The following is a 14103-nucleotide window of genomic DNA, read 5'->3' as shown; positions in this document are numbered from 1 at the left end:
AAAAAAAAACTTCAAATCAAACAAATAACTGAAGTATAGAGATATCTAAATACTATACGAGAAAGTTCCATGTATACGAGTTTCAAGAAACTCCATTATTAAGGATTTTGTTTCATGAAGATGAACTAGAATTATGCACCCATTACATTTTTCTTTTCCTTTTTTTTTCCCCATAGAATATAACTGGTGGGGATTCAAATTTTTTTACTATAACAATATTAATACTATGATCATTGAGATATGCATAGCTGGTCACTCAGGTTACAAACAAAACAAAGTAATTTATAGATAAAATCATAATCAATTCTAAAAAAATGTCCTCGGAAATAAACAAAGATGTTGCAGCTGAAAGATTAGCCCTCGCACTATATCGGTCACTCAAGGTAATTCTAATAAGTCTGTGAAATGGCAAGATACAGAAGAGAAAGAAAACCACTTGATTTCAGATAAGTAAAACACATGTACAGCACACTTTATAACTTCCAACCTAATATCGTAACTACATAGAGATAAAGAGCTATTACCTTGACCGGGAAAGGTCAGTAAACTATTCATCAAGATTGTATCATACCCAACAAATCTGTTTATGAGAAGTTGTTGCCATCTGCCAAAAATAATCATTATTATTGTTATTGTTGTGACAATGATGACAACGACAAAGATATAATTATTTCTCTGCAATTTTTATTTTAAATAGTCACAGTAAACCAATAAGAACTTCAATTATTAGTTTGAGAATGAGACAAAAATGTTGCTAAGATAAACAAAAGTACTAGTAAAACATATGAACCTATAATGAAATACTAGGTCTGATTGAATTCAAAAGACCCAAATTTGTCCCTCTGTATTTCCATGACTGTAATTAGAAAGATGCAAAAAGCCACAAACTTGTGCTTCCAAAACTGTTTCACATTAGTTGATGTCCCTCCATTCAATGCCCAGGATACTATTTCCCGAATGGGCAGGTTGGCAAAGCCACAACAGCCGCTATTTGTTGAGATCTAAGGTCCATCCATCAAGGTTATATGCTGGAAGGCTTGAAAAGAACCAAGAATTTTCATAGGAGCCTTGAGAATGTTTTACCTTGTCTCTGAGCCTCCGAATAAGCTCTTCACCTCATCAGTTTTTTAACTATCTTCTTTCTTATTCACCATTGGGGAGACATCCAGTCTTCTTTGATAGTGTTCTGCTCCTTGCTTTATCTTGGTGTAAATTGAATTCTCTTTTTTACTCTTATAGCATTTCTTCGTCCAATTGGAGATGTTTATTGTACCTTCTTAGGTTTAGGGCTTTAACCCTGTAATTTCATACATCAATGAAATTGTTTCTTATGTAGAAATATCCAACGAAATCTTTTCTTTTTAGCATCTTAGTTTCTAGAGTGGGAGCATCCCAAATCATCCTCAAAAATCTAGTAGCTCTCTTTTCCACATCTGGAAAAAGTTAATTAAATTCAATTTGAAACCAATTGAGCAAATAATTTGTTTAACAATTTTTAAAGAAAAAAAAAACATGTTTATATGAGTAGAGCAACATTTTATTGATCAGAACCTATGCCTCTTTCTCCTCCTCACCTTTCTTATTTCCCCCCGTTCATGAGTGGACAAAATCTATAAACATGGCTCATCTAGAAAGAATGCAAACAAACGACCATTATAATAATCATTATAAGTACAACGAACAAATGAAAAGAAAAACTTACGATACAAGTGAGGTAAAAATCTTATCTAGTTCTCTGAGAACACAAATTAGAACTTCTACAGTAATCAACAAACATAACGTTCCATATTCAATAGATATACCTGTTTCCAAAACAAGAATGTTGAGCTGGTATACTTATATTGACTGTTTGTATATTGTGCCTAGATTTAGCTCCTTCTGGCAATAAAAAATATCCCTGCAGCATATAAATCTAGATTTAGTGAGAAGTACTTACAGCCAAGATTAATTTAATATAAGTGAAAATAACAGACTTTCATATCAGAAAACAGAATCAATCCAGCAAAAGTTAAAATAACAATAATAGTTTTAAAAAATATAAACAAATTACCTTTTCCCTAGTGTACAAGTACGTCGGTTCAAAAATTTTACTTCTTCTCACAAGCCATTGCACTGAAAAGAAAACACAAAGCAAATACATCAAAACAAGCCATCAGAAATAGCAACACAAAGCAATGAAGAGAAAAGACAATTCCTTCAAAGCCAAAATTTTAAAAAAATGCTTTAAGCCCTGTTTGGCATTAATTTAAAAGAGCTTTAAAGTGATTACAAAGGAATTTTAACCAGTTTTAGTGTTTGGTAAAAATGATTGCATTTTAATTTGAATAAAATCACATTTTTCAATTGCACCAAATAACAATAGCTTTTGGAATTGGCTTTCTTAATCTAGCGCATTTACTAATGAACTTTTTTAATTCCAACTTTATACTTATTTATCAACGATAGAAGTTTCCAAGGATCTTTTCAATATATAAGCTCTTTCTTACTTCATTTTTCTTTCTTTTCACAAACTTGACATGTAGAAGAAGGAAAAAGTATCCCAGCTTCTTCAGCCATGACCTATTGATGGCCATCTTTGTCATCAACTTTTTTAAGAATATTGGGAATGAAAAAAAAAAAAAAAAAAATCAAAGAACAGGATCTTGTTTGCTTCAATATTTATAATTCGCCAACTACATTTTAACATTTTTGTAGCTATTTCATTTTCTTTAATTCTAGTAAATTCAAAAGCTTTTCAATAGTTTCAATGATCTTTTTTGCAAAATTTTGGAGGGATACATGGTATTCTAGTCTCATGCATAATTTTTTAGAGAACGAATTGGAATATATATGTCTATGTATGTATGCATGTATGTGTATATATATTAATATGTTCCTTATGATTAAAATCTTCAGAAGGAATAAATAATTCTCAACACACAAAAATCAAATAATATGATCAAATGCATCAAGGCTATGAAACCAATTTTTTCAAACTCACCGGCTGGTTATGTGTTTATGTCAAGATTAAAGAAAGCATGCACAGAGAGAAAGAAAGTTGCTTATTTACCTGCAGCAGACCGGAGCCCTTCCAGATGAAGAATGTGTGACCACTTAGAGACATCAAGATTCGAACTTATTCCTGCAACATTCTGCACTTGCAATGCTTAGAGACATCAAGATTCAAACTTATTCCCGCAAGATTCTACACTAGAAATACGGTTTTGAAAGTAGTTCTTATGAGAATTAAGAAACATTTCATTAACAGCAAGGAACCATACATGTAAGAGGATAAAATTGAATGCCAGAGTTGAAAAGAATAACACCTATTGACTATGAGTATTAAAAGCTCTAAGGTCAAAAGTCTTGAGGAATAATGGGAATAGCTAACACAATAAAATATTGAGTGAAACTAAAAGTAAGTGCTTAACCAATAAAGGAGCATGCTTGAACCTTGCAATTAATGTAATGCCATCAATAATTTACTCACTGATAGCTTCCACAAGCTGTTCAGGATCTGCTTTGTATGTCTGCAAATAAATAAAATTCGTCGGTGCCACCTTCTACCGAAGTGAACGATTGCTGCCTTAAAAGTCTCCTTGACTGATATCAGGAAACTAATGTGGAGCTCCTCTTTGTCAAGCTTGATAACTGTGTCATCAACTGCTGCTTTCGAGCATTGATCCACACCAGTACACTCTGCTTGATGCTCTAGAATCTCTGTATCTGATTTCCAGATCTTGGGTGCATACTTACCCCTTCTAGCACCTGAACCAAACCAATTTAACCAAAATTTGGCAGCCAAAAAGGTCAATTCATCTTCATCATTTGCAACTTCCAAATTCTCTCTTACAGTCTCCCCACCAGGGATATCTTCAATATTAAGCTCAGAGTCATTTTGTGACCACAGGCCTGCAGTAGTTATCTATGGAAAAGGACATCATTTTAGCTTTATACACGGAAGTAGATGTAAGAATGCACGAAAGCTAAAAGACAAGAAAAAAAATTAAGACGACAGATTAATACAAATTTATAAACCAAAACAAGACGATCAAAAGTATAAATCCAAGAACATCAACTAAAGAAAGTAGAACACTCGAGTATTTCCGGTATGAGCAATCATAGTGAAAAGTAAATCAGGTTTTCCTAAAAGAAAATAAAAAACCTCATTTAATTCCAATGTCCAGTCTCTTAGAATAACAGCCTCTTATTGTGACTCAGAAGGGAAATAAGGGGAACAAACAAAATATTAGGACTAGTCTAGACGTTTATGTTTGAAAACCCCATTATTGAATACGATTTATATAAAAAAAAATAAAAAAAAAATTATTTACTGATCAAGGTGATGGTTAAAAAAAAATAGACAGAAGTTTGGAGCATAAAAAATTCAGAAAAAATTCTTGGGCACAAAATAAGAAAATAATTTCAACAAAAGCTAACAAAATCCTCGTTTTCCTCAAACAAAAGCCTTAAGAGAAAAGCCAAGAGAACATTGGTCCATAAAATTCTTGCTCTCTCGAAAAGCACTGATCACCCAAAGCAACAATCAGCTCAAAGTTTTACCACATGGAGACAATATTTACCTTAATTTGAATAAGTTGGGCTTCTGTTGTCTCAACTCCAGAGAGCTCACTTGAACAACCAGGCTTTGAATGCAGAAAGAACAAAGCTTAATCAAAACAACATCAAAACTAAAGAACTAAGATATAGTCCATGAATAACAAGAAATGTCTCAAAACATAAAATTAACAGAATGGTGAAGAAGCTGTATATCTACCACATGCCTAAAGCCATGCCCCAAATTTTTTTATTTTTTTGTTTATTATTATTATTATTTTTTTTTATAAGAAACAATTCCATTGATGGTATGAAATTACAGAACATAAACAATGGTAAACTCCCAAGGGTCAGATTTACAACAGGCCTCTTCAATCAGAAAGGAGGAAGAAACGCTATAGTAATGGAAAAGGGAGAGCATTACACCAAGACACCATATTGACTATGGCATAAAAAAAAATCTATACAACCATGCACTAAGAACCAAAGAGTTCAACTCACAATAGAGTGTCTACATTTCATTCCCTTTCAAAACTCACTTCCTTAACTCAAAATAGTGTCCTAAAACTGAAAGAGTTCGTCTCAATACGCTAGGTCTATTAAATTCAAACATTCTGGAAACCCGTAAGAACAGCTTATGACCTTCCTACTACAACATCTTGATTCTAAATGACTGCAGTCATCCTGAATCCATCAAGAATACTCTAGGAAGAGAACTGAGAACACCCAATAACGAAACTGCTACGATCGCCTGCATTACACCACAATTTTCAAGACTCCATCCAAGTCAAGAAACGTAAGAAAAAACCCATGTCCTAGAAACGTAAATAGACAAGCAGTGTTCCTCAATTCGAACATAACCACGACCTCCATAAATCCAATTTGACCAACCGGTGAACCCTAAAACCCAAACCTAAAAATCACTGCAAAACAACAAAGCTCCCAAAACACAAACACACAAAAATCAAATTGCAGAAAGAGTCGTAAGTTGCGAAGAACCTGTTGTACGTAGTTCGCGTGCATAACCACGAGAATACAGAACAAGGTAATAGCAATACAGAGGTTCATATACTCGAGAGTGGCTCTGACTTTGGGAGTCAGCATCTGTGAAAACCGTTCTTGAACTCGAATAAACGTTTGCTCTGGATCCATCCTTTTACACTTTTATCTAGAAATCGAACATCAAAACCTCAAGTATGGATTCTTGTTCTTCACTTCCTACTGGGAAAGCGATTCCAGGTTTTTCTTCAGGCTCCGTCCAAACAGCGATCGTATTTGTTGCCTTGCTGTTATCAATTCGATCGGAGCGACTCATGGTAGCATTCGATCGTCATCCTGATCTTCCACAACAAATGCTCTTCCTTTCTTCTTCTTCGAGGAGGATTATGCCCTCGTCCTCAAGAAATTAAAAATTAACCATGCATACGAAATTCGTACAATCATGCGTAATAAATAATTTTTTGTTAAAAAAAAATCAAAACAGTATCCTCTTATAAAATGTAGCTTTTCTCAAAAATCTTAATAAAAGTTTTATTTTTTTAATTTTAAATAAGGAATAACTATAGCTTAAAATATTTTAGAAGATCATATTAAAATCGTGCTTATCAACTTTACAATCAAAACTTATTTACAATCATATTAAAAAAAGAAATTAGTTTAGATAATAAAATGATACTCGTTTTATAAAACATATAAATTCCCTTAGCAATAAAAAAAAAATACGATACTTGCTTTGACTAATTTTTTTAATAGTGAAATCGAAAGCATTTTATGCCATGTCTATTTGCAAATCGATAATCGATTTTTATAAGCATTCTCCAAGGGACCTCATCAACATACTCCAAGGGACCTCATCAACATAGTTATAGCTTAGTATCGGATAAATCAATAAATAAAAAATTAAATTACAAATTTAAAAATTAAAATTGGTCTCTTAAAAAAAATAAAAATTTCTCATAAATAATCAATACTATAAAAGTTTGATACAACTATCATAAATAGTCCCTACGATAAGATTACTCGCATTTAAAATCATAAAAACGAAACTCTAAACTCTTTTGTATCACAAAGATCGAATTTGCAATTTAAATTGAGCTATTGAATTGATGCATTATGATTACAACAGTTATTCGGTCTGTTGTGACTTTCGTAAAATAGAACATAATAATTTCAACAAAATGTAAAACCAGACCAACCTTTTACTATAACAAAATGTAAAATTTAAACACTGCTTTAAGCACAAATGGGGTGAAGAATAAAATCAAATGCAAAACCAGACCAACCTTTTACTATAAACTAAACTACGGATGCATTGCAAGATTCGCATCCACAAAAGAAATAAATACAAAAATGCCTCCTCTAAATCACTTCACACTCAAAAAACAAGGAAGAACACACTATGGAAATAGATTATTGAAATTGAGGAAGGGAAATATAATAGACCATAATGTGAAAACAAATGAATCTAAACCAAAATTGGTATTGTCTCCAGTAGGAGAAAACGAAAAAATGGCACCCTGAGTGCCAACGAGCGACCTGGATGAACAAGCGATGATTTTGATGTTAAAGAGGCAACATATAAGCTAGCAGAAATTAAGCGAAAGCGAGATGGAGAGATTTTGCATACCTGATAAGGGAACTTTTCATCTTAAGATCTTAAGATCCCATCTGGGAAAGAAAGCTGGTTGAACAAACAAGACGAAAATGCAATCTGGAGGGATTGTTAGCCTTTTGGGGCAAATGCAGCTAAGGCATTGGCATGTGCAGGTGGAAGACTACTCAAAAGTGGTTGCATTTGTTGGCCATAGATTGAAAGTAGATGTGAAAAAGCTCTGCCTACTTGAGCTTTAACTTCTGACGTTTCGATGGGAGACGCCACGACATGAGCAAAGATATTAACCAACTCCGGAACCAAAGAAAGGATCTGCAATTAGTGTACAAATTAATAGAACTATAAGTATCCAGATTTATTTTTCCAATATTGAACAAACTCAGTTTGGGCCTTTCAGTTGTTCGCTCGTCTTCCTCGTCTTCCTCACTTTCCTGTTTCATTTCTCCCTAACATGCTCCGTTAAACATTGTGTTAGAAGCTTATGTTATAATATTTTCATCACTCCGATCCTATCAGATAGATCAAGTAAAATGCTTATGAAGACTACCCAAATGTTTACTCGGACTGGGAAACTGTCGGTAAAGCTTTAACGAAAGGGAATATAGCATCACTATGCACTATGAGTCCTAAATTTTCCTGTTTGGGTACATTCTATAGAATGACAATTCAAAAGTATGAATTTTGGTAACACTCAGTCACTCGGGATCAAATGTTAATTTTCTAGTTTATCTTTCACAATGTAATTGGGCGGATAAAAAAAAGTTAATATTCCTGAATTATCTCCAAAATAGAACTATGCCTTCCATGAGTAAGCATTTTCTAAACAAAAGAAAATTTTAAAATCCATGCTAAATACCAACAGAACCAATACCTGAGGATTGGATGACAAAACAAGGGTAGACACGCAACCATAAACGGACATGGACTCCTCGTGGTCTTCTTTTAAAGGTAGAGCTTTCAGAAAAACTTGGAGAACCTAGGTAACAAAATCAAAATAAAACAGTTAAGCAGGACTTGCTGATGTAAAAGGAACTAAACTGGTAGGGAGATGTAAAACCAAAAGATATACTGACCTGATTCAATGGGACAGCTTCAGGATGCACCATTATCATTCTTGCGACTGCACCAGCTGCGTTATCCTTAACAGCATTGTCTGACTCAGATTCCCCAAATAAGGGGTAGAGCCCACGAAATATGTCATTATAATATCTGATATTGATTAAGGAAAAGGATGCTGATGGTTACGAAGAGAGTAGAAAGCGAAAGGTTGACTATGAAAAATAATATATCAATAAATGATTCAGTACAATATTAGACTCCCAGAAGGAAACGCAACAGCTCGAAGATATTGACGGAAATGAAAGTTCACAAATATATTTTAGTAGACAAGGATACTTCAAAGTAGACTCGCCCCCATTTTTGCAGAATTCTCCAACACAAAATGCAGCATTCCTTCTATTCGTTGCCTCTGATGATGCCAATTCTTTAAGAACCAAAGGCATTACTCTCTGAAAGTTATGCATAGCATCAGAAAATAGCCACTTGAAATGTTCTCAACCATTTACATGCTTTAAACGTGTGTTTGGCGTGCCTTTTGAAAATGTTTTACGTGAAGTTTGGAAGAAAAATGGTTAAATGCTTTTTCCTAAAAGTAAGTATTTTCTTTAATGGTTTTCAGAATTTCTCAAAACACATTCGGTTATCAAAATTTTAAGAACACTTTCAATTAGTCAAAAACACTTTTTATAACTATTTAAAATTTTAAACAAAAACTAATAATTCTTAAAGAATCACTTAAAAAGACAAGGCATACCAAACACGCCGTAGATATAGTCAGTCCACAATATAAAAAAGCAAAAGTAAAAAGATTTGCAGTAATGAGTAGTTACATCAACATAGGTCGCAATTGGAGCACCCATGTCCTGAGCTACTTCAGCAAGACAGGCAACCACCATAGTTCGATCTTGAGGAGGTCGTGAGGCTCTCTGGATAAACACGAGGGAAAATGGGGCAACAGTTAGTTACTATCATGTAAATCTTGAAATTCTATCAAGCGCAGTTGTTAACTCACTGAAAATTTCATTAATGGTTCAAATAGCTTTGCAAAAATAGGTGCAAAATAAGAACCCATGGCCTTTGCAAATGCAGGGAGCAGATCAGACACCGCATCCATTAGTATTTCATCATGCTCAGTATCATCCTCATCTATTTCACCATCAGATTCCACTTGCTGACAAGCAGATTCCTCACGGAGCAGAACTAATGTTGCATCAACTAGCCGAGGCATGTCTAATGTTTAGACCATAAAGCAACAATAAGAGTCGGGATAGAATGATTGAATAAATATACATTTCACAAAAATCTGAAACCCAATATCAAAACTTACAAGGTTCCACTGCACCGTAACCGTAGTCCTTGATAATGTCAGCCATGCTTGTACAAGTCTGAGCAACTACTTCTTTGTCATCATCTTCAACCATGGTTTTGATATAAATATTCATCACAGTATCTAGAACAAATGAAGTGCTCAATTTTCCACTGAAAAATAAAAGTTAAACATGTACACATGTAGTAATGCGGCATGCTCTTATTCTTACCAAAAATTTCTTTTGCCTTCGTTGATGCCTCCTGAACAATGGGAGAGAGTGAAAAAGTGAGATACATATCAGTTAGGGATAATCTTTTTTTTCCTCTAAAAGTACCCAATATCCTGTTGAGGGAAGAGGACTAATAGATGCATGCAAGAAGATATATGTCAAAAGCAAGAAGATATAAAATTAAAGATTTTTAAATCACCAATAATCATCCATTCGAAATTAATTAAGAAAATAACAGGAAACAGGAGGCTGACGAAACTATCATGTGTAAAAAAAGGGCATGTCTCACTCCAGATGCGAGAAAGAAGTGCATTGATGTACTCACGTTGTAACTTTGGGAGATTGCCAAAGCTGCCTTCAGAATATCTGCAGTTGCATTCAGTGAAGAATGAATAAAGATGTAGTTCCTTACAACTTGAAATTAACAATTTAAATTTTTTTCCACATATTTACAGTAGTAATGCTCCCTCCGAAAATGTAGCAGCCCAAATGCCCGATCAGAATTTATTGTTGATTAGAAATGAGTTAGGCAGAGAACAAAGTCTAAGAAAACAAAAGGTACTAAAAGGTAGATTACCAGCCATAAAAATAACTTGTAAAGACGAGCTATCCATTAACTAAATAAAAATTGCAAATAAAGAAGATGCTAGCAACTCACGTTCCAAAGAAATGATTGCTTGAAGTCGGACATCTTCATGGAAATAACCAGAATGTCGAACCAAAATCTTCAGAGTTTCCTCCAAATAACTAAGTCAAGTTAAAGAACCTAAAATCCTTATTTATGACAGAAGGGTTCGAAGGGACAAGAAAAAATTTAATAAAAAGGATACGGTGCATAAGCGCTCTTCGTGTGCAGTGCAAACAAGCCAAGAGCTTGTGTTGCAGCTGCCTTTTCATCCAGCACCCCTGTCCTGATACTAATGTTTCGAACTCTGGGCTCATCATGAGCTTCATCGTCAGATGAAACTCCTCCAAACCCATTTACATTATCATCATCCGATTCATCTACATCCACAGCAGAGCCATCGTCGAGATTGCAAGAAGAGAATGCAAGAGGTACAACATGAGGAAGATACTGTTTACAAAACAAATTTAAACTTCAAAGATGCAGTAAATTTGAGGAAGTGGTTGACAATGAAATCAGACAGATTATTACCTTTACAAAGCCATCATCCAAAATTTCTGCTACGTTGCTGAAGAATCCATGAGTGTACTCCCGTAATTCGCTGAACTCCAAGCCAAAGCCCTAATAGAAGAGAAGAGATGGGTAAAGCATTGGAGGGTAAAATAAGAACTCTAGACCAGCCAAAGACGAGCTTATGCATTACAGAAATTGCTGCTTCAATAAAAGGAGGTAGAATCTGATCCATCCGGGTTCTCCCAACAGACATAGCAACTATTCCAACCAACTCAGTAGCTCTTGCTCGGGAACAAAGCTCCTCATCCTTGGTAAGAACCATAAATATTTTCATTAACTCCAACACTCTCTCAGCATATGGAATGAAAGCCTGTTCAGCTGCAGCCGCTACCGAACCAATTGCAGACTGTAGTTCATTCAACAATTTCATGTCAATTTGGAATATAGAAGATTAATAAATCATCTAAAAATCCTAGAGAAAAAAAAAAGTAAAAGAAATCAGCTGTACCATGCATGTTTCCTGCAGATTCCGGGGGCTTGTCTGAAGGGCAGACAGCAGTTTACCCATCAAAGGATCAAGAAAAGGAAGGATTTCCTCACCCATGTTCTCACAAAATGCAGCCAATGCATAGTATGACTTTTCCTGCAAATGAAAAATCACTTTCATTAAAACTTGTCCACAATTTATTCACGTCATAGTTTCTCCTCCATGGATCCACCATACCTTCACTTCATCAGAATTATCCTCAAGGGCATTTAAAATGCACGGAAGCACACTTTCATACAGTGACACTATTTCTGGCTGCAAATGCTCAGCAAATTGACCCAGGGCAAAAGATGCAGCCCCTCTTACCATTTGTTCAGGGTCCCTTAAGGCTCCAAGGACAATATGAAGAACTGGTTCTAACTTACTTTTTACATGTTCTGTACAACCTTCTGATATGACCCCTAAAGCTGTCACAGAAGCTTCACGGAACTTTGGATTTGCACTTTGACTACTAAGAGAAGCAAATTCAAACACAGGAGGGAAAACATGCTTCGAGAGATTTAAGGCCATTGTATCAATAACCTCGGCCGCAGCTCGATCAGAAGAAAGATCATCATCTCCATCTCCATCAGATGACTCTGCAAGTAATGGGCACATAACTTGTAGAACAGGGATAATCAATTTCTGCTTTTTTAGGGAATTGGGCTTGTACTTTGCTAGCCACGAAATTATCTGAATTGCCTGAAATCGAACAAGGGGGAAAAAAAAAAGCAAGGAGAGATTAGAACCAAAAGAAAAGGCACTCTCTTCAATAATAAATTCCAAATATTTTTTATTAGTTTTAAAAAAATATGTGTACAGCCCTACCTGATGACGAGTGCTAGATTCCAAATTTTGGCTAGAACAAACTTCAAGCGAAAATTGAACAATTGATCTAACAGATTCCCCAAGAAGCGGAGCAGGAGATTCAATTAGTTCATCAAATATTTCAAAAGCTATTATTGCAACATCCTCCTCACCATTGGCAAGGCACTGCCTGGCAACATTTAAAATGCTGGGAATGAACTCCCGGAATTTGACCTGCATTAATCGATATGAACACAAATATACAAAAAGTAAATGATTGTTGCATAAGCTGGAACAAAATAAAATAAAAGAGCCCATGAAACAATGGTATTAGACAGGACCAACTGGAGGAATGATAAAACAACTATAAACCAACACACAGAGCAAGTCTAGTTGGCTATAGTATAAATCAAGGATGAACTCCATTCTAACATAGTCTTGTTTGGACTTACCACTTCTGCTCCATCATTAGTAAATTCTAAAAAAGATCCCACGGCCCTGGACACAAGAAGAAAATATTCATGTGGATGACAAAGCTATTTTGTGGTAAGCAGACGGAGTAACAGATAAAGACATTACTTCAAGGCTGCAACTCTGACACGACTGCTAGTCTCGTCCTGCAAGCACTTAAGTAGGAGAGCTTGCAAATCTGAAAAATGTGGTAGGAAAGTATTTCCAATCGTTTCTGTCAGGGAGCTGAATAGAATCAAAGACACCTACTAACACCAGATGAATCATACATTTTAGTCAGCTGAAACAATTGAATTTAGTCTAAAACTAATTACAGCATTTAATAAAACTTCAACACAGTAGAGACCATGCACCACTATTGGAAGTACAAGAAAGTGATACAAAAGATGGACGTTCCAAATTTATTTATAGTAAGGTTGTGAATGTATCTTTGGTACAAGTACGTGCAGTCTGATTGATTGCACACTATTTAAAAATTCTTGTAGGGTATGAACTTACTTCTCTATGATCTTCCTGGGAACTCTGACTACATTGGAACAAGAAAGGCAACAAGTCCGGCCATTCTCCTGCTGGAACAGCATATTTTGCAACAATACTTACGACATTCGCACTTGCTCTCCTCACAGGTGGACTGCACCAGTACACATATTTGTTAATAATACAACACTAAGAGAATCGACAGCAACATATATGAAAGAAATTTTGCTCTCGACGAAGTAATAATCGATAAAATCTCCACTATAAAAGCTAATTAGCGCTAGGAAGAAACTAAAGACGCAATTCCACAAATCGGAACACACTCAATTCCCTTTACGCCGAATCATTTTTACTCAATCCAAGCATTCATCTCATTTTGCGCCATTATAGAGAGAGAGAGAGAGAGAGAGAGAACTCAAATCTAAAATACAAATCAAAATTCAGAATTGAGAATGGAAAATCCAATAGACCTGTGCTCCATAGTGATGCTCTCAATCAAGGACTGCTTAACAAGCAACTTGAGTTGAGGAGAAAGCTTAGCCCAATGGCCAGTGATCTTCTTCCGGAGCAATATCGCAGCCAACTGACGGACGTTGGGAGTCTTGGCGGTGCGAAGGTGCTGAATAAGAGCCGGCACCACCTGGGGATCCTTAGCCAAACGCTTAATCTGCTCTTCCGCTTGCCGCCGGGCATCATTGTCGGGCATCAAGAATTGAATGAGCAACAACTCCAATGACTGCGACATGGTGATCGTCGAAGGTCGGTTCCGGTGACCGTCGCAGAAATTCCCCAACCGGCAAAAGGGGGCGGAGAGAAAGCGGGTATTCCAATGGAAGGAGGAGGCTCTTGCTTTTCCAAGGGTTTTCGGGTTTTACTTCATATCTAAGATTTTATAGTCTTACGAAACTCTCGGCGATGAACTGTGCTGAAAATTCTAATG

At 35.4% G+C, this 14103-nt stretch overlaps 2 protein-coding genes across 2 annotated transcripts in view; both read right to left on the bottom strand.

Moving 5' to 3' along the window:
* LOC111479380 overlaps positions 1-5963 on the bottom strand; it is a 9666-nt gene extending 3703 nt beyond the window's left edge. The window contains exons 1-7 of the mRNA XM_023124014.1: positions 5536-5963; positions 4563-4625; positions 3470-3904; positions 3050-3131; positions 2051-2112; positions 1803-1897; positions 525-604 (exon numbers count right to left, since the gene is read on the bottom strand). Of these exons, the coding sequence (XP_022979782.1) occupies positions 525-604; positions 1803-1897; positions 2051-2112; positions 3050-3131; positions 3470-3904; positions 4563-4625; positions 5536-5688 (970 nt within the window). The 5' untranslated portion in view covers positions 5689-5963. The remainder of the gene's footprint in view (positions 1-524; positions 605-1802; positions 1898-2050; positions 2113-3049; positions 3132-3469; positions 3905-4562; positions 4626-5535) is intronic.
* Positions 5964-6738: 775 nt separating this feature from the next.
* On the bottom strand, positions 6739-14019 carry LOC111478674 (importin-4-like). The gene is made up of 21 exons (XM_023123070.1): positions 13634-14019; positions 13185-13317; positions 12795-12931; positions 12668-12713; positions 12237-12449; positions 11607-12110; positions 11391-11525; positions 11073-11288; positions 10901-10990; positions 10575-10819; positions 10403-10491; positions 10070-10110; positions 9745-9775; positions 9534-9656; positions 9219-9436; positions 9037-9132; positions 8543-8655; positions 8221-8356; positions 8019-8123; positions 7163-7459; positions 6739-7071 (listed from the first exon to the last, which is right to left on the bottom strand). The coding sequence occupies exons 1-20, from the start codon at positions 13906-13908 to the stop codon at positions 7259-7261; spliced, it is 3147 nt and encodes a 1048-aa protein (XP_022978838.1). The 5' UTR covers positions 13909-14019; the 3' UTR covers positions 6739-7071; positions 7163-7258.
* Between the last annotated feature and the right edge of the window lie 84 nt (positions 14020-14103).

The sequence above is a fragment of the Cucurbita maxima genome, unplaced genomic scaffold (genome assembly GCF_002738345.1).
Source record: "Cucurbita maxima cultivar Rimu unplaced genomic scaffold, Cmax_1.0 Cma_Scf00001, whole genome shotgun sequence".
NCBI lineage: Eukaryota > Viridiplantae > Streptophyta > Magnoliopsida > Cucurbitales > Cucurbitaceae > Cucurbita > Cucurbita maxima.
This window is presented reverse-complemented; position numbering and strand designations above follow the sequence as displayed.